The sequence below is a fragment of the Procambarus clarkii genome, chromosome 48, assembly GCF_040958095.1.
Source record: "Procambarus clarkii isolate CNS0578487 chromosome 48, FALCON_Pclarkii_2.0, whole genome shotgun sequence".
NCBI lineage: Eukaryota > Metazoa > Arthropoda > Malacostraca > Decapoda > Cambaridae > Procambarus > Procambarus clarkii.
In genome coordinates this window covers 3,758,227-3,784,797 of record NC_091197.1, presented here as the reverse complement: position 1 = coordinate 3,784,797, position 26,571 = coordinate 3,758,227, and the positions used below count along the sequence as shown (strand labels likewise).

General features: G+C 44.0%; 1 protein-coding gene across 1 annotated transcript in view; it reads left to right on the top strand.

Annotated features, from left to right (window-relative positions):
* Cad89D (cadherin 89D) overlaps positions 1-26,571 on the top strand; it is a 160,008-nt gene that overhangs the window by 126,583 nt on the left and 6,854 nt on the right. The window contains exons 13-23 of the mRNA XM_045752662.2: positions 145-341; positions 5,067-5,156; positions 7,084-7,230; positions 8,572-8,682; positions 8,891-10,312; positions 10,536-10,733; positions 12,225-12,549; positions 15,014-15,204; positions 16,654-16,764; positions 17,162-17,275; positions 20,057-20,145. Coding sequence (XP_045608618.2) covers positions 145-341; positions 5,067-5,156; positions 7,084-7,230; positions 8,572-8,682; positions 8,891-10,312; positions 10,536-10,733; positions 12,225-12,549; positions 15,014-15,204; positions 16,654-16,764; positions 17,162-17,275; positions 20,057-20,145 — 2,995 coding nt within the window. The remainder of the gene's footprint in view (positions 1-144; positions 342-5,066; positions 5,157-7,083; positions 7,231-8,571; positions 8,683-8,890; positions 10,313-10,535; positions 10,734-12,224; positions 12,550-15,013; positions 15,205-16,653; positions 16,765-17,161; positions 17,276-20,056; positions 20,146-26,571) is intronic.

Here is a 26,571-nt window from a genome sequence, read left to right as displayed (position 1 = left end):
AAAATAAAGGAAGTGATGATGTTTCAGTCTGTCCAGAACTTGATAAAGGTCCAGGATAGACTGAAACTTCGTCATTTTATTTTCAAATGGGTGGGTTAGGCGTCGACTAATAATACAACTACAATAATTTTTTTTTATCCCCAGTTCCTTTTGCAATCGAGGAGACATCTGGCATTGTCTCTGTGCTGTCCCCACTGCAGCAGTACTCCCGTCCCACCTACGACTTTGAAGTGGTGGTGACAAATGGAAGATCATCACTGGCTACCAACCTCACCATTCACGTGGCACCGCCCCCTAGGCCTACCACTAGGCGGGATACCATCATTCAATTCACAATCCAGGTCTGGAAGCATGAAGAACCACACTAGAAACTATTATCTAATTAATATTCCAAGAGTGCAACTTAACCAGAGCAGAAATGTTCTGCAAATAAAGTGCTGGTGATTAATTTTGATAAGTTGGTCTAATTTTAATAAAATTGATTTGATTTAAATTGATAAATTTATCAAGATTAAAACAAGTGCTGGAATTATCAGATAGATTTTCTGAAAGGTTTTTATAGCTTTAGAGAATAGGGATTCTATTGGGTTTATTACCCTATAAGTGAACATGCATCTGTTGTTGCCTGTTCTATATAATGGTTTATTAAGCATGGAGATGTTGTTATACCTTTCATAGAAGTGGTCGGATTTAATATCTTCTAGTTTGCTCATTGCATGGATCTAACAGTCAAGATTGAACTTTGTTAAAGAAAAAAATTGAAAAGATCTTTAGCAAGCATTTTTCTGGGGGGGAGCCCCTACGGCGCCCTGGAGCTATCCAGGCTGATATGGATATCCCTAACTTTGGTGTCAGCCGATGTAGGTGGAGTTCTAGGCCTACAGAGGATCACGAGCCAGAACTTGGCCCCCCTCTGACAGGCACGAGGAGCAATGGCCTATAGAAATGCATATGTGATTTTGGAGCATTCTATGTCTGCCATCGACCGGGACAGGCACTCGGAAAGGCAAACGCCCCGAATCAAATCCCTATTCTGGTTTAGAACAACGAAATGGACAAACGAGTGGACAGAACTCCCCAATTGAAAATGACCAAACAAGCGTGACGTCACACGAGCCGAAGGGTGGAAGGGGCTCCCCCCCCCCTCCCCGGGAGAGGGAAGGGGGGAGCCCCAGACCCCGCCCCCGGACTGGCGATCCACCCTGCAGTTCTTCGGCTGATGGGATACTGCGTAGTTAGTTTTCACCTTTTTTTATTTATTTTTTACTTTTATTTATATATACAAGAGTTCTTACATTCTTGTACAGCCACTATTACGTGTAGCGTTTCGGGCAAGTCCTTAATCCTATGTTCCCTGGAATACAACTGCTGCAAAAAATCGTTTTTACAACCAGGTACTCATTTTACTGTTGAGTTAAACAGAGGCTACAGTTAATGATTTGCGCCCAGTAAATCCTCCCCGGCCAGGATACGAACCCAAGACAAAGCGCACTCGGAACGCCAAGCGAGCGTCTTTAACCACTACACCACTGGGACTGAAAAGAATTGCAGCTTTAACAGCGGCAGGCTCTGTTCCTTCTGGGTACGCTGTCCTCTTGCAATTTTTTTTTTTTTACTCTTTGTCGTTGTACTTCGTTTTCGGTTCGGGTGGTGTTGTCCTTTCTCTCGTGGTTGTTCCAGGATCGCCATCTTATGCCGAATAGTCACATTGTATCATGCGGTGCAGTCAGAGCCGCTTCAGCTTGCTTTCGATATAGATGTTACTTCTGCATGGTTTTGCAAGCTTTCTCATGCGTTTTTTCACCTCCGGCCTGCTCATTCACCGCCTGAGCCATCCTTGTCTTTGGACAGAGTGCTCTCCTATCTCTCTTCACCTCGGTTTGTTGCTCCCCCTTCGGTTCAGGATTGTTTCTCTAATGCTCTTTTCCTGTTGGCATTGGCCTCTAGGGGTCGGGTTGCAGAGCTTCATACTCTTCTTCACCCGCAGGGGTTTCTGCTCTTTTGGTCGTGGTGATAGTTTTGTTCGTTTGCAGCCTTCTTTTCTGGCGAAGAATGAGTCTGCTGCTGTCTGGAGGGGTCCTTGGGTTGATGATGCTTGGTTGGTCAGGCCGGGGGTGCATCATACGTTGTGTCCGGTTGCGGCCCTCCGTCGTTATTTGCGCGTCACGGCTCCTGTGTCCGGGGATGTGCTTTGGGTTGATCGGGTTTCCCTTCTTCAATGTTCGCGGGTACGGGTCTCTCAGGTCTATCACCGTGCCCATGACGTTCGTAAGTTCGGTGCTCTTCCTGCTGTCTTTGGTAACATGTCCTGGGCTGACATTCGGGCACAGGGTTTTTGGCAGTTGAACAGGGTCCTGGCTGCACGCTACCTCGTTAACGTTCCTAGGCCTAGTCGGGCCTATGTCACTTTGGGTCGGCGGCTGCACCCTGTCTCGATTTCGAGTTGAGGTGCGGAACACCGACTGTCTCCTGGTAAGTCCCCATCCTTCTTTTTAGTCTTTGGTGAAGTAGCTCCGGAGAACCATAGGGGCTCCTCCCCAGAAAACCAGCTTTGAATGTAATGAAACGTCATTTTCTAGGTGAGTCCTGGAGGCTCACCGGCAATCTGCCCTCCCTCCGGTTAGCGGTTTTTGTGTATTTTGATATCCAGCCTCAGAACTGTAGGGTAGATCACCGGCCTGGGGGTCTAAAGCTTCCCCTTTCACGGGGAGGGAGGAGCTGCGCAGTTCGTGTGATGTCATGCTTGTTTGCTCGTTTTCAATTGGGGAGTTCTGTCCACTTGTTTGTCTATTTTCATCGTTTTTAACCAGAATAGGCGTTTATTTTGGGGTGCTTACCTTTCTGGGTGCCTGTCCCAGTTGATGGCAGATATAGAATGCTTCAAAATCACATGCGCATTTCTATAGGCTTCCCCTTCCCTCTCCCTGGGAGGGGGAAGGGGAAGGTGGACTCCTTCGCGTCGGCATGGTCCCGGAATCTTCTAGTGCATGTGGTGCCCTTTCCCGACTGCGAGGCCATCGTGGTGGACGCTTTTTGGAAGGACTAGTTACCTAAACCTCTTCCTCCCTCTTGGTTCTGCTGTTGCTCCATGTCCTAGCTCGATTGGAGACTTACCAAGGAAGAGTAGTCCTCTTGGCCCTTGGTGGCCAGCCCAGCCTTGGTTTGAAGTGCTACTTGCTCGGTGTCCGAACCAGAGATGTTTCCCATAGCTCCACCTCTTTTAGCACATCAGACCGTTTTGGTACACGGCTGGTTCGGTCTTCTCCTCCTCTGTCGTCTGGTCTTTTTGACGTGGGTATATCATCATATGTATGGTGATCAGGTGTTTTTTTGTTGGTGTCCAACCTGTGAATTTCGTTTGCGATTTTCTCTCTTCCTCGGTTGTCTTCCATTATTGATCGGTTTGTCTTGTCCATTCTATCTTGGCTTTTTCAGGACCATCATTTAATGCGAATACAGTTGCCTAATATCGTGCGGTGCAGGCAGAGCTGCTTCAGCTTGCTTTCAGGGTGATGTCACTTCAGCCCCATTTTTTAAGCTCTCTTGTGCATTGTTTCAACTCCGCCCTGCTCGTGCGCCGCCTAAGCCGTCCTGTTTTTTTAACCTGTTGCTCTCTTTTTCTCTTCTCAGTTTGTTGTGGCCCCTTCGGATCAGGATTGTTTCTCTATGGCTCTTTTCCTGTTGGCATTGGCCTCTGTGGATCGGGTCGGGGAGCTTCATGATCTCCTCCGGCCCAGGGGTTTCTGCTCTTTATGTCCTGGTGGTAGGTTTTGGTTGCAGCCGTCTCCTCCTTTTATGGCGAAGAACGAGTTGGCGGCTTTCCAGAGGGGCCCTTGGGTTGGTTAGACCAGGGGTACATCATATGTTGTGTCCGGTTGTGGCTCTTTGCCATTACTTACGCGCCACGGCTTCTGTGGCCAGTGATGCACTTTAGGTTGACTCGGTTTAATTTGTTCCTTATTCCAGGGCTCGGATCTCCCAGGTCGTCTGCAGGGTTAGTCAGTCTAGCCAGCCTATGGTCTAGCCTCGTGCCCATGGCTTTTGTAAGTTTGTTGCTTTGGCTGCCGTCTTTGACAACATGTCTTGGGCTGACATTCGGGCACGAACATTTTGGAGGTTGAACAGGGTCTTGGTCGCCCGTTACCTCATCAAGGTTCCAAGCCCTAGTCGGGTGTGTGTCGTGTTAAGTCGCAATCTGCAGCCAGTTGTCTCAACTTCGACTTGAGGAGCGAGTTGTGGCTGCCTCCCGGGTAAGTCTCTCTTTTCAAATTTCTTTGGCTAGACAGCTACAGGGAGCTGAAGGGGCTCACCACAGAAAACCCGATTTGAATGTAATGTAATGCCATTTTGTGGGTGAGCCCCGAAGGTGCCCCGGCACCCTCTCTCTGGTCAGCGTTTTTCTCGTGTATTTTTTTTTTTTTATGCTCAGCCTTCAGAACTGAATAGTGGGGCTGCCGGCGCGGGAAGTCTGGGGACCCCCTCCAGGGGGCAAGGGAACTACACGGACAGGCGACGGGGTGCGACGTTTACTTCTTTACTTGTTTTAGAATTGGGGAGTTCTTTTCTCTGTTTAGTCTTAAGGGTAGCAATAATTTTTTCCATGTGGGGTTTGTTTTGTGATGCCTACCCCGGTCGATGGCAGATATGGAATGCTTCCAATTGCATGGGGGGGGGGGGGCTCCATACCCTGGAAACACAAACCGAAACTGTCTCTATTTTCCGCTTGTTACAACTTGTAATAAAGTTGTTAAATCTTGGCTTAACGTGTTTATGACGTATTAGAATGTTGTTACAACTTGCTATATTGGTTGTTATAACTGGTTAGGAAGTGTTAAAACTTGTTCGAACGTTGTACTAACGTCATAGTTTCGGTGTGTGTTTGGCGGGAAGGTCATTGCTCCTCCTGGCCTCTAGGGGGGGGGGGGCAGGTTCTGGCTCTAGTCCCGGGTAGGGAAGAACTCCATGGACTGATATATAAATCAGCCCGGTAAGCTCTGGGGAGCCTCCGGAGCTCACCCAGAAAATGGCGTTTCATTACATTCAACGCTGTTTTTTTTTTCCTGCAGGAAAACCTGTCTGGAGGAGTGGTTGGAGATGTAGTGGCTGCTCTACGGTCTATTGGAGCGAGGATAGCTCCAGACCCACAGTTCGAGTTGGTAAGCTGCACGTCACAGTACTGTTATGTTCCTTGACTCTTGTTCTTGCACAGTGTCCTATCTATGTGTAATTACCTAAGTGTCGTTATAGGATGAGAGTTTCATGGTGCCGCATCTTCCCAGTCATGATGCTTCATCTTCCCAGTATTCTTTGTCATATAACGCTTTGAAACTACTGATGGTTTTGGCCTCCACCACCACCTCACTTGGTCCAACCATCTACTACTCTACAAAATTGAACTTTCAAATATTTAAGCAGCTCTGTTTCCTTAGTTGAATAATGGTCGAGTCTGGATGACAGGTCATCAGTAGCCAGTTTACAGAATTTTGCCAAACAATAAAATTATATATATAAAATACATTGGGATTTTTAAAAATGGGTATTATATGTATGTATAGACCCTAATATGATTAAGAAACAATGCGTTATGTCTTGTCGATACTCATACATGGCTTGGCATTGACATCACTCATCTAGGATCTTTCTTCCTTCGTATTTGCCTTCTGAATAATATTAAGGCCTAACATTGTGACAGACGATGCTTTCTCTCTCTCTCTCTCTCTCTCTCTCTCTCTCTCTCTCTCTCTCTCTCTCTCTCTCTCTCTCTCTCTCTCTCTCTCTCTCTCATATATATATATATATATATATATATATATATATATATATATATATATATATATATATATATACATATATATATATATATATATATATATATATATATATATGTACATATATATATATATATATATATATATATATATATATATATATATATATATATATATATATATATATATATATATATATATATATATATATATATGATAGCCTTCCAGGCTTGGCACTTTCTTTTGATAATTACTTACCAATGAGCAGAAGCCAAGGAAAGTAAAAATAATAATAATAATAATAATAATAATAATAATAATAATAATAATTGGAGAAAATGAAGACAGGAGGGGAAAATCTAATACTGTAGTCTGAAAATATTGACTACCATCTTAATAGTTCAGGTAAATGATGCCATTGGTGGAGCAAGGCTTTAATTCTTATGAAGAGGGAAACGAACATAGGTTTATTGAAATAGATATAGGTTAACTGAGAGACGTAGGTTGAAAAAGCAGGGTATAGGTTGATTGCGAGAATTGTAGGTTGACTGACAGGTATTTAAATTACATCAGCAAAATGCAAATTGCCAAATTAAACCAAGGGAAACTAGAACCACCCGAAAATATCTTGGTCCACTGCCTGATATTGCTTAAGAAGTTTTCGCAGGAATTTTGGTCTGACATCTGAGGTAATTTTCACCGGAATGTAGAGAGAGCCACCTAGTGGACAATTCAAGTATTAGATACTGCTAAGAAATCAATGGGCACCACCTAGTGGACAGTTCAAGTACAAGATATTGTCACTAAGACAAGAGGAACATCTCTTATATTTGTAGAGTTAGACTATACCTGTGCAAGCCATCCATGCAAATAAAAGTATCCAGGATATGGAACTCGCTCCATAATGAATAAAAAAATTGTCCAACCTGTACTTTAATCAAAAATAGAACCCCAAAATACCTAATTTCATCCTTAGTTTCCCCACCTTGTGCTACTAACTCAAACTATCTTGTGCTTCACACATACCCAATTTAGTACTTAATATATGTAATTTCATCACTATAATCTCTTCTATCAATTTATAATATTGTTAGTACGAACAAATCCATACTTATTTTTTTGTGCAATGTGTGTATAGTTAGTACGTTGAATTCAAAATCTGTTACAATATACTTCTTACATATATTGTTAGCTCAAGAACGTGCCCAAAATGCTATGTATGTTAGAGGCTTTGCAAGAAGGTAACAATTACTTTCAAAACCTGATGTATATAAATGAATAAATTAAAAATCTTTTGGATCATTTACACCTGCAGGTGAGCCCCGAAGCACGGCACTACTTCGCTCTGGCCCAGGATGCCACACTCTACACCGTGGCACCACTTGACTATGAGAGCCACCCCAATCACACGCTTGTGGTGGTCAGTGCCAGGACATCTGATATATTCTATGTTCATGTGAAGGTTTGTTCAAATATTTCTAGCCAAAAGTTGGATAAGAGTGAGCGTGTCAATGTAGGATAAAAGTGATTATAGGAAAGTAGGGTAAGAATGAGTACAGGAAAGTAGGATAAGAATGAGTGAGGTAATGCAGGAATATTCCTTTCCTCACTCCTTTCCAAATGGAATTTCATACAAGGCTTTTAGAATCACATAAATTAAAGTATGAGTGAGATTGAAACCATGGTGTGAGTTCCATGCTGATTGTGACTGATAAATGAGTTACAAAAGTTTGCAGCGAGTTACAAAAATTATTCGCACACCCTCCATCGATGAAGGGCAAAAAGATACGTGAATTCAGAGACAACTTTGTAACAAATGTTCAAGAAATATGTAAATATTTAATTCAAAATTATCTACAACCAGAAATTTTAGGCAAATATTCCCAGTTTGTTAACTGTAGGTAGTAAATGTGACTGAATGTAACCTTTCCATTGCCACCCACTGGATGCAGGGGCAGTGTGCAGGATAAACATTAATTGAGACACTATCTCTCTCTACTGTATATGAAAGTTGCTTAATTTAGAACCCGCTGTCTTGCGGGTTCAAGACAGACCACTGTACTTGTGGTCTGTCTTGAACCCGCTGTTGATGTAACAATATTCATTAATTTTGTAACTCATGAGGACTGTAATTTGCTTAACCAAATGAATAATGAGGTTCAGTCCCTGAGCCTCCAATGTGCTTCTGTAACTTTTTCCACTACTGCCCACATGATGGATATGGGGTGCATAATATATTAACTAAACTAAGTCACAAAAGCTTGCAATGGATTACAATCAAAATTGTCGATTCCAATTACTATTTTGTTCGCTGTGATCATATTGCCGCTTTTTCATCTATCTTCTAGTTTTGGCATATTTAATACCTCTAACCTCTCCCTATAGTTCTTGTCTTGTAGTTATGGAAGCCATTTATTTGCAGGTTTTTGCACCTTTTCCATTGTGTTGATGTGTTGATGTGCTGCTTAAGATATGGACACCATATAATTGCTGTATTTCTCCATCCATGTATCTAAAAGCAATTCTGAAATTGGAAAGCGTAGCATAGGCTCCTCACACACATATCATTTCATGTTCTTTACGTGGTCCTGGGGGGGGGGGTGTTCTGTTTAGAACCACCCCAAGATTTGAAGTTAACTCAATAAATCAAGTTATCATGGAACAGCATCTTTAAAGTGACATAAGTATTGTACGACAATCTGAATTCTCTTGATTCAACATATTCATATTTTGCTTTCACTTTCTCCCTATATTTTTCTCCTGCATACAAGTCATTTCAGTCACTCATATTCATCACTTGCAGGTAGAAGATGTAAATGACAATGCACCTCAGTTTAATGCTGTGAGTTATGAGGGAATCATCAAAGAGAATGCAGTGTCTGGCACCCAAGTCAGAATACACCCGGCAATCCACGTATGTAAACCCATGCTGGTATACCTCGACTATCTTGTTAGCTCTAACACTCCTCAAAATTTGTTAAATGTAATAATGTACGTACTTTTCTATAAATATATAATTTAACTAAAAACTTATAATTGATGAAAATAAAATCTGAGTTTCTATGCAGAAAATAATTACAACATGATTCAGATATTTCAGATGTGTAAAATATTTCTTACAGGTAATTGACAGAGACAGTTACCAAGGGTCTACTTACAACCTTCAGCTGCTGGGGGACTCTGCTCCTCTTTTTTCTATTGATTCGTCTACTGGTTACATCACCTTCGTTGGCAAGACTTTAGACAGGGAGGTAAAGGAAGCCTATAATCTCCTTTTGGTGGCTCGAGATGACGGGAATCTCACCTCTAATGCGAATCTCACTATTTCAGTTGAAGACATCAATGATAATCCCCCAATATTTACCCAGAGAGAGCCACTGTTCTCTGCAAGAGAGGGTGTTGAAGAAAGTGGATCCAGAAAACTTATTGACTCTTCCCAACTTGCGTATATGGCAGACTTGGAGAGATCACTCATACGTATTCCCGAGTCTCTTCCAATAGGGAATCGAGTTACGCAGCTCATGGCAACAGATGAGGATGAGAAGCTATTTGCAGAAATTCGCTATTCAATTGTGTCTGAAAAGTCATTTAGTTTCTCAGACGGGGAAAATTCTCCTCCAGTGCTCCAGGAAACAAACAGGTTTGCCATCGATGCCAAAACAGGTGTGGTTACAGTTGCCGGAATCCTGGAAGGTGATCACTTTTACTTGGTAAACGTCTCTGCTACAGACGGTGGAGGCTTATCATCCTACAGTTCAGTATCAATTGCTGTATTTGATGTCAATGATCATTCGCCTCGTTTTGAGCGTCCTGTCTACAACTTTGAGGTAGTCGAAGGCGAGTATTTAGTAGGCGAAGTTGGGAAGGTATTGGCTTATGACCAAGATAAGGGAAATAATGCTGAAATTCATTATCAAATAATATTTTATAAGAACTCCAGCTACGACCAAGTCTTTCCCTTTAGGGTCGTTGAAACATCTGGTACTATCTTAGCAACTGGATCAGTGGATCGGGAGGAACGTGAAGTGTACGAGTTCTCTGTTGTGGCCACAGACATGGGTGAACCTCAGCTCTCATCCTCAGTCTTAGTTCACATTGATATAATTGATGTCAATGATCATAGTCCTGTTTTCTATGGGTATAAGGAAGTTATATATCCACCTGATGTATTTGAGCATACGTCATTTGAACCCTCGAATGGTAATTTCACCCCAGTGTACATGGCTGTGGTATCTGAAAACACTCCCAAAAATACAATCATTACAAAAATATTTGCCAATGATTCTGACGCCAGTTCTTCAGGAAACGGCATAATACTTTACAAGCTTGAAGGGGGAGAGGACAAGTTTGCCATTGACTCCAAAAATGGCAGTGTGTATACCGTCGGCAAGCTGGACTTTGAGCGCTGGCCGGAGCACAACTTAACAGTACTTGCCCAGGACCACGGTTCTCCGCCCCTTACAGCATCTGCGTTGATCATGGTGGAGGTGACAGATGTCAAGGAGGAGCTCACTACCAGGCTCTTTGATCGCGAAGAATACCGGGTGAGCTTGGCAGTGTTGCATCAAATTGTTTTATCATGACGAATATGCAGTCGTAGGTTTTGCTTGCTTATTTCATGACTAAAGTTAACTCATTTGTTTCTAAATACATAACCATCCCTCCAAAACACAAGAAAGTGATTAGGTTACACTTTTCCTTGTATGGACCAATAGGTCTTCGGCAGTTTCCTTAATTCCTATGTTCATACGTATGTTCTCCCAACAGGTGACTGTAACAGAGAACAACAACACGCCATTGCTACTGGTTGACCTTAACGTGAGTAACTCATATACAGGACATCTCCTCAACTTTCAACTGGTCAACCCAGAGATGACGGGCACAATAGCTGTCGATTCTCACTCTGGAGAGGTATACCTCATTGCCAGCCTTGACCGAGAGACCAAGGACACCTATCACTTCAAAGTATGTAGTAGCAGGTGATTAATTAATTCCCCCCCCCCCCCCCCCCAAAAAAAAAATAGTGCTGTATGCATACTATTGTGATTGTGGAAATAATGCAAATATACATGTAGTCTAAATGTACATGTCTAAATTATTATAATTGTATTTTTTTGTTCTATATTTAGTATTTAACGTATTACTCCACCATGTATTACTCCACAATGCTATTACTCCACAATGCTATTACTCCACAATGCTATTACTCCACAATGCTATTACTCCACAATGCATTAATCCACAATGTATTACTCAGTGCACCTCTTGCAATACAGAATGCTGGTTGTTCTCTAATCACTTTGTCCTTTTGATCTCTAGAATTAAAACTACTTTGCAGTCTTACTGTGTGTACCATTTCCCATCCATTTTTTTATTTTATAAATCAACCAATGATATTAGCCAAATGGACTACACAATTCTTGGCATACTCTCGTTTTAATGAATGACGTACTTATCTGCGTGTTTAATGGGGTATGTAATATAATGCAGTCATTATCGATATTACATTTTTGGTCCCTAAAATAATTTGAACGAATAATATAACGGGTTTTGGGGGCATAGTTTCAATGGCAGAAATTGTACATTATCAGTAAAAAAGCAGTGTTGCACAGTAATTTGCATTGGCTATTTTTTATATTATTTACCTTCCACCTGAAAAGCTGTTGCCATGTTGCACGGTGCTCTCATAGGACGTTCTATCTCATGTAGTCACAAACTTCATTAGTATATGTATCTGTTTACTATACTATCCTACAAGATTGCTTCCCTAGGCAAGATCCCATTCCTGGTTAGGACCTGTCACAATCAAGACTGGTCGACATTTCTTCACACAGACGCTACTAGGAGATTTCCAGCTGTCCCCATCAGGTTGTATACAGGAGGTAGGGAGGATGCATAGGTTAGCTGATAATGTAGAGAGAAAGGTGATTAAATATAAATCCATGTGTTTCTGGTGCAACTTGGCAGTGGATCTCTTGGAACAACCCAACAAGCAAGCTAGAATATTTTAAAGGTTAGGCATGTATATGCATTAGTTTGGGTTGGTATAAAAAAGGAACTATTTTGTATGGGGCAATAGGGCTTCTGGAGTTTTTAATTCCTATGTAATTCCTATGTAATTCTATAGTTTAATAGTAAGCTAGGATGGACGTTTGCAATATGTGTTGCTTTCTAATTTATGTAAAGCCCTTTTAAGTCTGCATTATGGGCTTTGGTGTTCCTCCAGTACAAGTATGACCCGACAAGGATGGCTTAAGTTTCCTGCTGCTCCAGTACGATATGTTTACCCGTTTTATCTTTCCGACTCTGACATATCCTAAGCAAAAGGGATGTAGGATCTTGCCTTTGAGGGAAAGTCTTTGTACAGATCAGAAAAGTGCTTTTCATATATATATACAGTTCAGTACAATGTATTTTCTGGATCTCATATACGTTATGTTCGTAATGTTGCCACAGGTACGAGCAGTCGTGCCTGACAGAGGTCGAGCGTTGGATCATTACTACCAACAAGCAAGAGGTGTGGACTTTCTGGAGTACACAGTCACCTCATCGTCCACCACAGTTTCACGGGCAGGTGATCCCCTGTCGTTCATGGGTGTTGAGGACACTTTAGGCCAACTGACTAATGCTTCAAAGCAGATACGACGAGACTCGGTGACACTACTAAATGTGCCAGCAGAAGTGGAGCCTCTGGAAACTTTCTCAAGATCAAGAACAAGGTTGAAGAACCATCGAAGGACCAGGAACACACATTTCCACCACCTTCCTCGACACATTTCAAGTAAGTTAATTTACAATCTATAGAAAGTGATATTTCACTAGTATCCACTCGATTTAGCGGCCTCTTATTTGCCGATCTGCCGGTTCCATCGACCGGTTTGGGAAACCGGTAACTGGAGCTTCATATACCGGTCTGGCGGTCGATATAACCGTAGGTCGGTATTGGGTTTGTTTTGGCATCGGCGGGGCCTCGCATGACAACACGCCACCGACCTCGAGAGACGTAAATTAAGTATTTTTGGATACCAACCTAAGGAAGAGGGGGAATGAGGGAGGGAGGAGAGGCATTGAGATGGAGAGGCAGGGAGGGATAGAAGCAGCGAGGGAGGGAGAGTGGTGGTGGTGAGGGAGAGTGGTGGTGGTGAGGGAGAGGTGGTGGTGAGGAAGAGTGGTGAGGAAGAGTGGTGGTGGTGAGGGAAAGTGGTAGTGGTGGTGATGGTGAGGGAGTGTGTTGGTGGTGGTGAGGGAGGCGGTGGGAAGGATCGCTCACCAAGCAATGGTTACCAAACCCTCCCATCCATACTGTATTAAAATTTTTAATCTAAGCTGTACAATATTTATCCCAAAACATGTAAATTTTCGCGTATTACTATACGTTATTCGTGTATTACTATATGGTATATTGTTTCCGGTTTATTAATGAAACAAATAGTTTTATTTATGAATTATGCACAGTTGGCATCTGCGAGCAGGAGCAGAGAGACTGTCCCTTAGTGGCTTCCTCCTTCATGACATGCCACTCTCATGTTATAAGGAAGGCAGAGAGGCAGTAATGACATCGTAAGCTTGTGGACCACTTATGGACCACACAAGAGGTCTACAAGTGATCCCCTTGTCCACTTGTATGATCCAACTTGTCATATGAAGAAATTATTAATTGTAGCCTGTATGATAGAATGGGAAAGTTTTCCCCACTACTCCGTGAACTGTCCCAACATCGTAAGCTTGTGGACCACTTGTGGACCACTTGTGGACCACTTGTGTGTTCCACTTGTGTGTTCCACTTGTGTGGACCACTTGTGTGGACCACTTGTGTGGACCACTTGTGTGGACCACTTGTGTGGACCACTTGTGTGTTCCACTTGTGTGGATCACTTGTGGGCCACTTGTGTGTTCCACTTGTGTGATCCAACTTGTGGTCCACTTGTGTGTTCCACTTGTGTGGATCACGTGTGTTCCACTTGTGTGGATCACTTGTGTTCCACTTGTGTGATCCAACTTGTCATATGAAGGAATTATTAATTGTAACCTGTGATAGGATGGGCACTAACACAGGAACTAACTTGGAATGCAATTAAACAATGAACTTTATTTCATTTTAGTTATATAAAACATATACCTGAATGTTACTTGAAATATTACCGACACTTCAACTTCGGAAATACCGTTGCTCTGCATTAAATAAATAAGGTGGTATTGTTTTTTTTAACAACGTTTATGTTACACTATTAAATTTAACGTTATATTAGGTTAATAATACTATACTGACAAATTTACTTCATATACGTCTTAATTTTGACAATTGATATTGGTGTGAAAATAGTAAATGTACCTCTCTACCACAGGGGTCCATTTTGGAGCCAACCCTTTTTCTCATATACATCAATGTCATTGATGGGAATATTACAAACCTCCTCCCCAAATTTGCAGATGATTCTAAGATTTATGATAAAGTAGGAAGTGAAAATGAAATTGAGGCTTTACAAAGAGATCTACATGAACTCCACAAATGGTCGAAAGATTGGATTGTATGAGTGAACATACCGCCATAGCAGCACGTACATCCTGCATCATCGTCAGGTCCAGGACGGACCAAAACATAAACACTTCCTTTATATTCAGATTTGTGTGTTAGGCGTAAATTTTCAGCCACGTAATTGTGACTTATTGTCAGCACCTGGATTGTACCTGGATGGGGTTCTGGGATTTCTCCTACTTCCAAACCCAGCTCGGCGCGAAGCTTGACTTGTGAGAACTTGCCACAATAGGCAGTGTCTTGGAGTAGCCCGCAGACAACACATATCCACCATAGCTTGGTTGGTCTGGCACTTCTTGAAGAAAACTATGCAGTTTTTCTTCAAAACGTACACATTTGTTCCGGCAAAATTTCTTAATCTCGCCTGAAAGATGTTGAACAAACGTGGACCTCTGATGATTATACAGTGTTCTTTGATTGTGCCTGGCACCTATGCTCTTCACTTGGTCTATTCTGCATTTCCTTTCATATTCTTCACTCCAGTATGTTGTTATTTTACTGTATACATTTGGGATCTGACCCTCTAGTATTTTCAATGTGTATATTATTTGATACTCCTATCGTCTCCTTTATAGGGAGTATGTTTGGAGAGCTTTGGGACGATTCCATACCCAGTAGTTTATTGTGTTTATATATGCTGTACATGTCTCTGTAGTCTGCAGAGTACAGTACTACTCTGTCTGTAGTATACCATTGTTTCTGCCAACAGAGAGAAGCAGCAACAACTCCCCAAGTGTCCTAATGGATGGGGCTGGGGAGTTAGGGTTGGAAGAGGTGTGGATAACTCTTATAGTTGAGGATCAGAACGATAACTCTCCAATGTTCCTGCCTCAAGGGCGACCCATCGTGGCAGCGGTTCCAACCTCTGCTGCCTACGGGCACTTTGTCACTCGTATCATTGTGAGTATCTGAATCAAATTATCATCTCTTTAGATAACCATGTATGGTACTGCTTAATCACATTCACTGAAATGCATTTTTTAAGAACACACAACACTTTGACTCTATCTTAGAATAGTGGACACTTGGTCCTATTATAGAATAGTAAATTAAATATCAGTACTCTGTATAGGTAAACATATTTAATAAATATCAAATGTATTAACTGAAATATCTATAATGTGAACGTTAATTTGTTAATCATATTTTATAGCAGAATTCATACAAAATGGGATGAGTAATTAAGTTTGATTTTACTAAATTGGTGTCGCATTTAAAATAATAGAATTTACACACTTAAAATTTATCCAACGGCATTTGTTTCATAAAGTGCCAATAAACTATACGTAAAATATAAACAATTTAGTGTCAAACTTTGCATTAAAGTTCTTTTATATGTACAGATATTTATACAGGTATAGATACATATATAGATACATATATATATATACATATATAGATATACTATAATACTGATGTAGCTGGATAATAAATGTAAAACCAATGACTAATTGTATTTGGTATGTTAGCTATTTGAAGAACAGAAAAATCAGGTCTGTGCTATTAAAAAAAATAAAAAATCATTCAGGCAGGAATTAACTTCTGGCTAGTTAGTTTCCGTGGTGTAGTGGTAAGACACTCGCCTGGCGTTCCGCGAGCGCTATGTGATGGGTTCGTATCCTGGCCCGGGAGGATTTACTGGGCCCAAATCCTTAACTGTAGTCTCTGTTTCAAAGGGAGCCGGTCGGCCGAGCGGACAGCACTCTGGACTTGTGATCCTGTGGTCCTGGGTTCAATCCCAGGCGCCGGCGAGAAACAATGGGCAGTGTTTCTTTCACCCTATGCCCCTGTTACCTAGCAGTAAAATAGGTACCTGGGTGTTAGTCAGCTGTCACGGGCTGCTTCTTGGGGGTGGAGGTCTGGTCGAGGACCGGGCCGCGGGGAAACTAAAAAGCCCCGAAATCATCTCAAGATAACCTCAAGATAGTCAATAGGTGATCTGATACTCCAACACACACTCACACACAACCTACTAAGAGTACTGGGAAGACGGGACACCACGAGCGTAGCTCTCATCCCGTAACTACACTAAAGTAATTACAACTTTATATACTAAGAAGAAGTTGTATTTACGTTTTGTTCGATTATTATATTCAACATATTTAGGAAGCATCATGACCATTTTTACATAACTTTAACTACTTTGAACGTTGTTTAAAGAAGGTGCTATTCTGAAGAATAGATAACAACATACGTGAAAGGCCTTTCACAGGCACAGACCTCTTGAATCAGTTGAGGTCAGTAAAGAAATGAGTGAGTGAGCCGCTAGGCTCACTCTTATAAACATAAATTTTCTAATAAACTTGGGTAAACTCTGGTAAACTCTGGTAACACACACACGTTCCACAGGCTGGTGATCCAGACCTTGGTGAAAATGGAGAGGTGCGATATGAGATTCTTCCTGGAGAGGGAGCAAAAGACGCCGCCAAGCGGTTTACCGTTGATCCCGCCTCTGGACAGGTATGTACTAAAGAAAGCAATTAGTGATATTCACGTTGATTTATGATGTCAGTTGAATGATTTGATATAATTGGACTGTATATAAACTAATAAATATGATAATTTAGAGCTAAAACATAATGTAGCACAGCTGTCATTACAATCGACTCACATCCAAATGTGTTTGATTCCTGGTCATTTCCTTAAATGTGCTGAACCTTGGTTCACCTAGTAGAAGAGAGGTACCTGGGAGTTAGAGAACTGTTGTGATTTGCATCATATGAAAAGTCATAGTCATTAGCCTAGGATATCCTCGATAAACCTAACCTAACCTAACCTCTGACAATGGGAAAAAGTGAAATTAAAAAAAAAATAATAGGTGACCAGAGTTTTTTTCTTTTTTTTTCCTCCTCCGCAGGTAGTGGTGGTGGGATCACTGGACAATGACTCTGGGAAGATGTTTGGGTTTGATGTGAGGGCTACTGATAAAGTGGGTGCTCCTACTGGCCGGACAGCTATAGCAAATGTCTTTGTAAGTAGCACAAATACACAAGTTTTATTGTAAGTAGCATAAATGTACAAATGTTTTCTTGTGAATACAAACACACACTTATTTTGTAAGTAGATATGCATCCTTGACTAGTTCCCATTTATATTTATATTGTTAATGCCGTGTGTATGACACGTATCAAACATGTCATGTTAAAGTGAATGTTTAGTATTGACACTTAAAACTAGTTTAAGATCAACTAATCATTATATACTAAGCGAGTCTTGTAGATTTATATTAAATCAGATTTACAAAATAACAATCTTGTAGATTTATATTAAATCAGATTTACAAAATAACTCTGTCGACTAACCACTATAGAGATCCTGTGCATAAAATCTAATTAAAATATTAAAACAGAGTTGAATGTAATGAAACATCTCTCTCAGGCAGAAATTTAATGGCTCCCTGAAGCATCAGGGTGTCACCAGAAGCTCCTTCAGAAAACAAGAGCTAAATGTAAACTTTCTAGTACAGAAAGTCCAAGTTTTGATTCCATCGAATTTGCAAAGCTGTCAGCTATATGAAGACTGATAGTCTTCTACAAAATGGATGACACAGGTAGTAAAAAAAGAGCTTTGATAATTAAGCAGAGGCTCTGAAGAAGGTATAAATTCACAATCAACATCATAGATTGTGAGATATATAGATAGGCATTAAATTCACCCACCCAGGAAATCAGCCAAAAAGAAACCACGAAAGAAAACTTGCCAAAAACATAAAACAAAATCCAAGGTCTTTCTATACCTATATAAGAAGTAAAACCAAAACAAGACCTGATAACTAATTTATAATGGACAATAAAAAACAGCTGAATGACTAACACACTGAATGACTACTTTACGCCAGTTTAAACAGTAGAAAGATTAGACTATATCTCTCCCCTACACAAATATTTGAAGGCGAAGAGAATAAATTAAGGGTTATACCCCTAATGTGTGACATAATCAGGAGCATTATTGACAAGCTGAAAAACTCAAAAGGCCCAGATGTGGATGGAAATGAATCCAAAGTCACAAGTCCCCATGCAGTCCCCGTGGCGAAATGTTAAGAAACTTGCCTGGCGTTTTGCGAGTGCTTTGGCCTGGGGTCGTATTCTGGCCGGGGAGGATTTACTGGGGTGCCAATCTTTAACTGTAACCCCTGTTTACCCAACAGTAAAATGGGTACCTGGTTGTTAATTTGGCGGGTTGTATTCCGGGGAACATAGGATTAAGGACTTGTCAGAAACGCTATGCGTGCTAGTACACGAATGTAAGAACTATTGTATATATAAATAAATAAATAAACAAAAATAAAGGAACTGGCAGATAAATTATGGCTACCACTGAAATTCCCTTTAAGAAAATCTAGGATAGTTTCCCTAGATTGGAAATATACAAATGTCACCCATCATCAAAAAAGGCAGAAAAAGCTCAGTGAAGAACTACCATCCGATCAGTTTAACCTCATACATCTGCAAGTATGGAGAGTATCCTAAGGGAAGGGGATTCATTCACCATCTAAGTGAACACTTATAAAACCCTTGCACCATGGGTGTGTTAATAACAAATCCTGTCTTACAAACCTGTCACATTTTTGGAAATGGTAACTGGCTATTTAGCCAGAGGGGATTCCAATAGATATAGTATACATGGCCTTTGCAAAAGCTTTTGACAAGGTACCACATGAAAGACTAGCAAGGAAATTACAGGCACATGGAATAAATGGTAAAATACTACTGTAGTATGGTAAAATAATGACTAAAAGAAAACAAAGGGTCGTGCTAAATGGGAATAAATCCAACTGGAGAAATATAGTGTGTAGAGTACTGCAAGGGTCCCTTCTGCGTCCAACTTTGTTTTGTCATTTACATCAATGACGTAGATGAGAATATTACAAGCCACATCATCAAACATAAATGACACTTTAGATTTATGGTAAATTGAGAAGTGAAAAGGATATCAAAGCCTTACAAAGAGATCTATATGAACTCCATAAATGATCATAAGACTGGAAAGTGCTTTTCAATAAAAAAAAATGAAAGACCTTATATAATAATCTACATCACAACTATCAAATTAAGAACATTCGCTTGCAGCAGATTGATGAAGAAAAGGACCTTAGAGTCAGAATCCATCATTCACTGAAAGTTGCACAGCAAGTGGGAGCTGCAGTAAGAAAAAACTTTGCAAGCCCTAGGAATAATCAAGCAAACCTTTGACTTTAAGGACAAAAAGGTAAACTCTGTATAAATCAACTGTAATAAATCTAATTCAACTGTATAAATCTTTGGTGTGTCCCCATTTGGGCTAGTGTATCCAAGCATGGAGACCTCATCTTCAAAGAGACATAGCTACTTTGGAGAAAGTCCAAAAACCAGGCAACAAAAATTTTTGCATAACTAAGTTGACTCTCAGACCAGAAACCGTTCAAAGCCACAGGGCTAACAATACTGCAAACCAGATATGATATGGCAGATCTCATTGAAACTTTTAAAATACTGAACAGTTTGGAGGCTATTAATCCAAATAACTTGTTCAAAAGATCAGATGTAACAGAAACAAGGAGCAATGGCTTGAAGCTCAGCAAACCACAATGTAGGACAGAAAACATGAGGTGCTTTTTACCCACAGGGTTATAAATCCATGGAACTGCCTACATACTAAAACCATCAGTGCCAAAACATAGTTGAATGTTAGAATTTGGCTTCTTGTCCTTTTTGAGGCCACAAGTGTGTTAGTGGCCCTCAGGTAAATTCAGAACAGAACACTTTTCCCACAGGTGTATGTGATCGGTGCTGGGGGTCACCTGGTACTGGAGGTGGGAGCCACACCCAGAGATGTTGAGCCACATCTTCTTCACATCCAGGGGTGAGTGTGTAGTGTATGTGTTACTTAATATTTGTGAACTCTCCCTTACCTAGGGGGAGCCCCTTCGGGTTTCTGGAGCCATCCGGGTTGATATGAATATATTAGACCCTGACATCAAAGCAAATGGAGCTCTAGGCCTACAGGGGACCATGAGCCAGAACCTGGCCCCCCTCAGAGAGGCATGAGGAGCAATGGCCTATACAGATCCCTGTATGGTTGAAAGCATTCTATGTCTGCAATCGATCGGGTCAGGCACCCAGAAAGGTGGGCGCCCCAAAACAAACCTTATCTGGTTAAACAAAATTGCTACAGAAAGCTAAACTGTCGGAAAGAACTTTCCAAACGAAAAACGTGCAAACGAGCATGAAGTCACAACCGTCACTGTGGTGCCTTCTGAGCAGCTTCCCCCTCCCAGAGAGGAGGAAGAGGGAGCCCCAGACCCCCACGCTGGCTGTCCACACCCCCAATTCTGTGGCTGATGTGAGACCTGGCAGTCGTATGATTCCGTCTCCGAAACTTTCCAGTGCTGTGCCTTGTGGTGTGGTTCTGTCTAAGTGGTGGTGTGTGAGCCAGGAGCACTGTAAACTGTACTCAGGCTGCATGCACCTACGGTTACCTTCCCTAGGTTCCCTGTAAGTATTGCCCTTGTGGCTTGGGGTTGTCTTCCACAAGTCGCTTGGGGGTTACCTCGCTGTGGTAACAATGAAGGGCGGTGATTGCTCGCCCTTGAGGTCAGCTGGGGTGTTTCATGCACCACTGTTTGTCTCTGGGTAGGAGGTAACGTCGACACTGGTAGAGGCGCAAGGTACTGTCCAGCTTGTTTTCACCGAATTACAGCAGTCGGCTTTGCTCCACCTGGGTCGTTGTGAACTTGCGGGGTTTTTCTTTTGTTTTTCATTCCTGATGGGGGGTCTGCCGCTTGGTGTTGGTACCCATTATATATATTGGTGGTCATCCACTAGGTCCCCGTGAGTGTACACGTCTCGGGGGTTCAGCTTTTAGCAGTTTGTTTGGTAGGTTGGGGCACCGGTTAGCAGTACCTCGCCTGGTTTTCCCTGAGCAGAGTGTCTAAGGGTCCTGTAAAACCCCACTAGGGTTCAGTGGTCCAATGGATGCGTCCCCCTGGGTCCTATCTCGCTTCGTGCGAGTTTAAAGGCTGCTCTGTCTCCTTGTCTCAGGGTGACAATGACCTGTTGAACCTCTGTCATGCTGCCTGTTGATTCGGCAAGGTCATGCGAGCGGTGTTGCATGTACTCCACTTCACTTAGTACAATGATATTCGGGTGCAGGTGGCTTCGACATTGCATGCGCGTTAATGGTTGCTGCAGCATGCTAGGTTGGTTGATCACCCAGATGCCCCGAGGCTGCCCTGTTTTGGTTATAGGGACCCGAACTTTGGAGTGTTTGTCGCCTCGATTTTGGGTTCGTTCGCGCCCTCTTGTTCTTCCCCTGCTGCTGTTCGTCCCGTTCCTCTGCCCCTGCTTTCGGCTCTGAAGCATCTGAGGGCATTGGAGTCGGGGCAGGGTTTAGTTGGTGGTGAGCCTCAGGCAGTTTCGGGCGATTCTCCATCCGGTGTGGCGACAGAGGCATTCGAGCCAGTTCCTCCAGTTGGTGCTTTTGGGTCTGACCAGTGGGCCTCCTTCGTTCCAGCTTTTCCGGCGGCTTCTGTCTTTTCTTTTGAGGCACAGGGTTTGGAGGACGACTCGACCCTGGGTCCTGATGTTAAGGCTCCTGGGATGGGGAAAGGGTTGTCTTGGGGGCCCTGGGCCCCATTTGACCCCGCTTGGGTTTTGGTTCCCACTGAGCAGGGCTTGTTGTTGCAAGGGGTGGGGTTTCCCCCCCCCCCCCCCCCCTCCTTGTACGAGTTTGATAAGGCATCAACCCCACTCCGGGTTCAGTTCCGGGTTCCCTTGGGTACTTCGGCCCCGTCTTTCTGGAGGTTTTCGGCCTCCCCCCCCCTCTTGAGGTGAGGGAGGCCCTCGCGGCGTACCTCCTGCTGACCCGAATTACGCCTTGATAATTTATCCTGGCTCTTGAGTTTGGTTCTCCCTTTCTTTACTGGGTTCATTATGAGGTTCTGGAGTCGTCCTGGTTGGCAGACTGTCTGATCTTTTCGTTGGGGGCGTGGCATCATACGTTGTTGTTTTCACACGTTTGAGTGGCAAGAGGCTCTTACCGTTGTTCAGGTTTACCTGGGGGGGCGAATTTGAATGCCTCAATTCGTGTTTATCCGCCCTTGTCCTTCAGCGGGATGTCGGCCAGGTGCAGCTTCACATGCAGGTTTTCTCCCTTTTGGCGGCTCAGGTAGCTTAGGACTTGCGTGCCCGTGGCCACTTGACTTCGGTTTCTTTTCTCTTCACAAGCTGTCTTCAGACTGGTTTGAGGAGGATGTGCAGGCGCTGGATGCTAATCCTGGGTCTGGTGCACTGGTCTCAGTGGTGCAGGCGTCGGCTGCAGTGTTGATGCAGTTTGCGCTGATCCTGCGAGAGGCGATGTCTCTGTTCTTTGCTTCTCGTCTGGCGTGCCATCAGGCGGTGCTTGCTCAGTCCTTGGAATCCGTTTGGGCCCCTGGCTCTTAGGTTTTCGCCGACTTTTTGTCCTTTGCTGTTTGCAGAGTCTGTGGTGGTGGTGGTGCAGTATCTGCAAGCGGCCTCTTCTAGTTGTCTTCCAATGTCGGACTTGTTGCTTCTCAGGCCTGTGGGGTTCTTCCCAGATGGGTCGTGCCAAGGCTTGGGGTTCCTCTCATCATAGTAGACCAGTGGTGCCAGTTTTGGGGCCAGCGCAGCCTTCAGAACCGACGAGTCTGGTCAGTGTAGTGATCGCTCCGTTCCTCACTCGGTTTCTCATAAGGGGTGTCGGCTCTTTTACGGTTCGTCCCATTGATGGGGGCGATTGGAGGCTCGCACTGTTTGCACATGCCTGGTCCCCATATTCGTGGGCGTTTCAGCTAGGTCGTCTCTTGCAGCCTTAGGTGGCGTTGGGTGGCCCGTTCTCCTTCAGAGGGTGGGAGGTTTGGGGCTGGTGGGGCAGGCTGCTTCTCCTGTGCTCTGTCGGGTTATATTGGAGTGGGTTTGCTTGGTCGTGGTTGAAACGACCTTGTCCCTCAATTGGGCTTCTCGCCTGTTTCCTGTTTCAGAATGGGACTGCGCGGACCTGTGATTCATTCTGGACTTGTTCTATCTGAACCCCTGGGTTTATTGCCCATCCTTTCGCATGACTACGACTTCGTTGCCTCCATTTGGCTTGAATCTGACACCTCGCATGTTCATGTGCCTTACCCAGGTCATTGTGGCTTGTTTGCGTCTGTTGGGTTCGGGTTCTGGCCTAACTCGACGACTGGCTGGTGTGGGGTCCCAACAACTTTGCGTGTCTGCTCACCAGGGATTTGGTTCTTTCCCTGCTCGCCGGGTTTGGGTTCCTGGTGAACTGGAGGAGATCCCATCTGTTTCCCTCTTAGGTTTGGTCTTGGCTGGATCTTGTGTGGGACCGCTTATCTGTTTCTCCCTCTGGAAGCTCTGCCGCGGCTGCAGTCCCACCTTCACCTGTTTTAGGGGGGCTACCGGGTCACGAGGCAATTGCTTGAGGTATTGGGCGAGAGTCTGAAATTTACTGTGTTGGTCTACCCGCTGGGTCAGGTTTGGCTTTGGCGGCTGTTCTGGTTCTTTCAGGAACGTCCCTTCCACGCCTCTCGCGATCACTGGGTTCGGCCTTCGAGTACCTTACGTCGGCTGCTGCGTCATCGGCTTCCTCTTCGGGAATTTTTCGAAGTTCAATGCCTCGGCGCCTACCCGAGTCCTCACTCAATGTGTTAACGGACGCGTCGTCTCTTGGCTGGGGCTCTGTGACCAGTGCTCACCAGGCCGGCCTGGGGCGGTGGGGTCCATCCTTCCGTCAAGCCCACAGCATGGTGCGGGAGTTCACAATGGTGTGTATGTCACTTCGGAGGGTTCGTGTTGCTTGTGGATCGATGATCCGGCACTATTTGGACTGCTCCACAATGGTTCATTGTCTGAACTGCAGGGGTTCGATGCAGTCCTTGGCTTTTTGGGGCTGGTCGCTTTGGGTGACTCGTCTGCTGAGTTCTTGGGATTTGGCACTCCTGGCTATTTACATTCGGGGAGGTGGGTGTCCAACGTCCTGGCAGACTGCCTGTCTCTGTTCATTCCCCTGTCAATGGAATGGACGGTCGATGCCGACTCATTCAGTTGGCTCTGTCGAATGTACAGGCTCCCAGTGGTGGGCCTCTTCATGTCAGTGTGGTCGAGGTGTCTCCCGGTATATGTGGCACCCTTCCCTGACTGTGAGGCCGTTGGGGTCAATGCCTTCAGGCTGGACTGGTTGAGGTGGGGTTACCTGTAAATCTTCCCCCCAGTTCTGGTGTTGGTCCATGTCCTAGCTCGCTTGGGGATTTACCAGGGAAGAGTTCCTTGGTGGCAGGCCCAGCCTTGGTTTCAGGTTCTGCTTTTTCTGTGTCCGATCCCGGGGATCATCCCGCGGCTCCACCTCTATCAATATATCAGGCCTGCCCGTTACGTGGCTGCTTCGATCTTCTCCAACTCTTCGTGTCTGATCTTTCTGACGCGGGTCTACCACCATTTGTATGGTGAGCAGGTGGCTTCGTTGGTGGTGTCCTATCTGCGAGTCTCGTCTCGGCAGCAGTATGAAGTTTCCTGGCGGTCCTTTCGTTATTCCTTGTCCCTTCATAGAATTTCTTGTTTCAGATCGGGTTGTCTTGTCCTTCCTGTCTTCATTGTTTCAGGACCGTCATCTTATGCTGATACTGTCGCCTCGTATTGTGTGGCGCTGGCAGAGCCACTTCAAATTGCATTCGGGGTGGATGCTACTTCTGCTCCGTTCTGCAACCTGTCAGCCTGCTTATGCACTGCCTGAGCCGTCCTGATCGTTGGACCGGGAGCTCTCTTTTCTATCTTCTCCTTGGTTTGTTGTAGCCCCTTCGATTCAAGTTTGTTTTGCGAAGGCTCTTTTCCTGTTGGCATTGGCCTCTGGGGGTCAGGTTGGGGAGCTTCATGCTTTTCTCCAACACAGAGGTTTCTGCTCTTTTGATCCTGGTGGTAGGTTTGCTCGTTTGCAGCCATCTCCTTTTCTGGCGAAGAATGAGACTGCTGCTTTCCGAGGGGTCCATGGATTGTTGATGCTTGGTTGGTTGGTTTGGGAATACATCATGTCTTGTGTCCGATTGCGGCTCTTCGTCGTTATCTGCGCGCCACGGCCTCGGTGGCCGGGGACGTGCTTTAGGTTGACCTGGTTTCCCTTCTTCCCTGTTCCAGGGTTCGGGTCTCCCAGGTCGGCCACAGAGTTATGCGATCTAGCCGGCTTGCAGTCTATCCTCGTGCCCATGACGTTCGTAAGTTTGTTGCATTGGCTACCATCTTCGGTAACGTCTTGGGCTGACACTCAGGGCACGGGGTTTTTGGAGGTCGAACAGGGTCCTGACTGCTCGCTACCTAGTCAATGTTCCTGGCCCAAATCGGGCATGTGTTGCATTGGGTCGACGGTTGCAGTCAGTTGTTTCGACTCTGAGTTCAGGAGACCCCGGTAAGGCCCTCTTGTTTTCTCTTTGGTTAAGTAGCTCCGGAAAGCTGAAGGGGCTTCCCCCCTTCCCAGAAAACTAGTGTTGATTGTAATGAAATGCCATTTTTCTGGATGAGACCCAGACGCTCTCCTGGCAACCCTCCCTCCGGTTGGCAGTGTTCATGTGTTTTGACACCCAGCCTCATAACTAGGGGTGTGGATAGCCAGTGCGGGGGTTGGGGTTCCCCCTTCCCCCTCCTGGAGAGGGAGGAGCTGCGCAGATGGCGGCACAGTGACGGTTGTAACGTCATGCTCTTTTGCTCGTTTTTCGTTTGGGGAGTTCTGTCCAACAGTTTGGCTTTCTATAGCAATTTTGTTAAACCAGATAGGGTTTGTTTTGGGGCGCCTACCTTTCTAGGTGCCTGACTCGGTCGATGGCCGACATAGAATACATTCAACCACACAGGGGTTGTTTTGGTCCCCATTAGCTCCGCCTCTGTATTCCATTCGGCTCCGGGTTTTTCGCAGATCCGCCTCTTCCAGCAGGTCGGACCAGTGCAGTACACGGCTGATTCGATCTTCTCCGTTCTTCGCGTCTGGTCTTTTTGATGCGAGTTTATCACCATTTGTATCGTGATCAGGTGGCTTCATTGTTGGTGCCCCCCCCCCAGTAGGCTGAACTCCATAGACTAATGCCCTGGTCTAATGTACTACATATTAGCCCGATAGTGAGTTTTCCTGTAGAATAATTCATGTCGGAAATTATGTTCAGCTTTGTTGTTTTTGGTATACTGTAATTTTTTCCTTATATTTTTCAAAATAAATTAACCCCACCTGTCATTCATTTTCAACCAACAATTTGCAAGCATGATATTAGTTGCTATTAACAGTGAT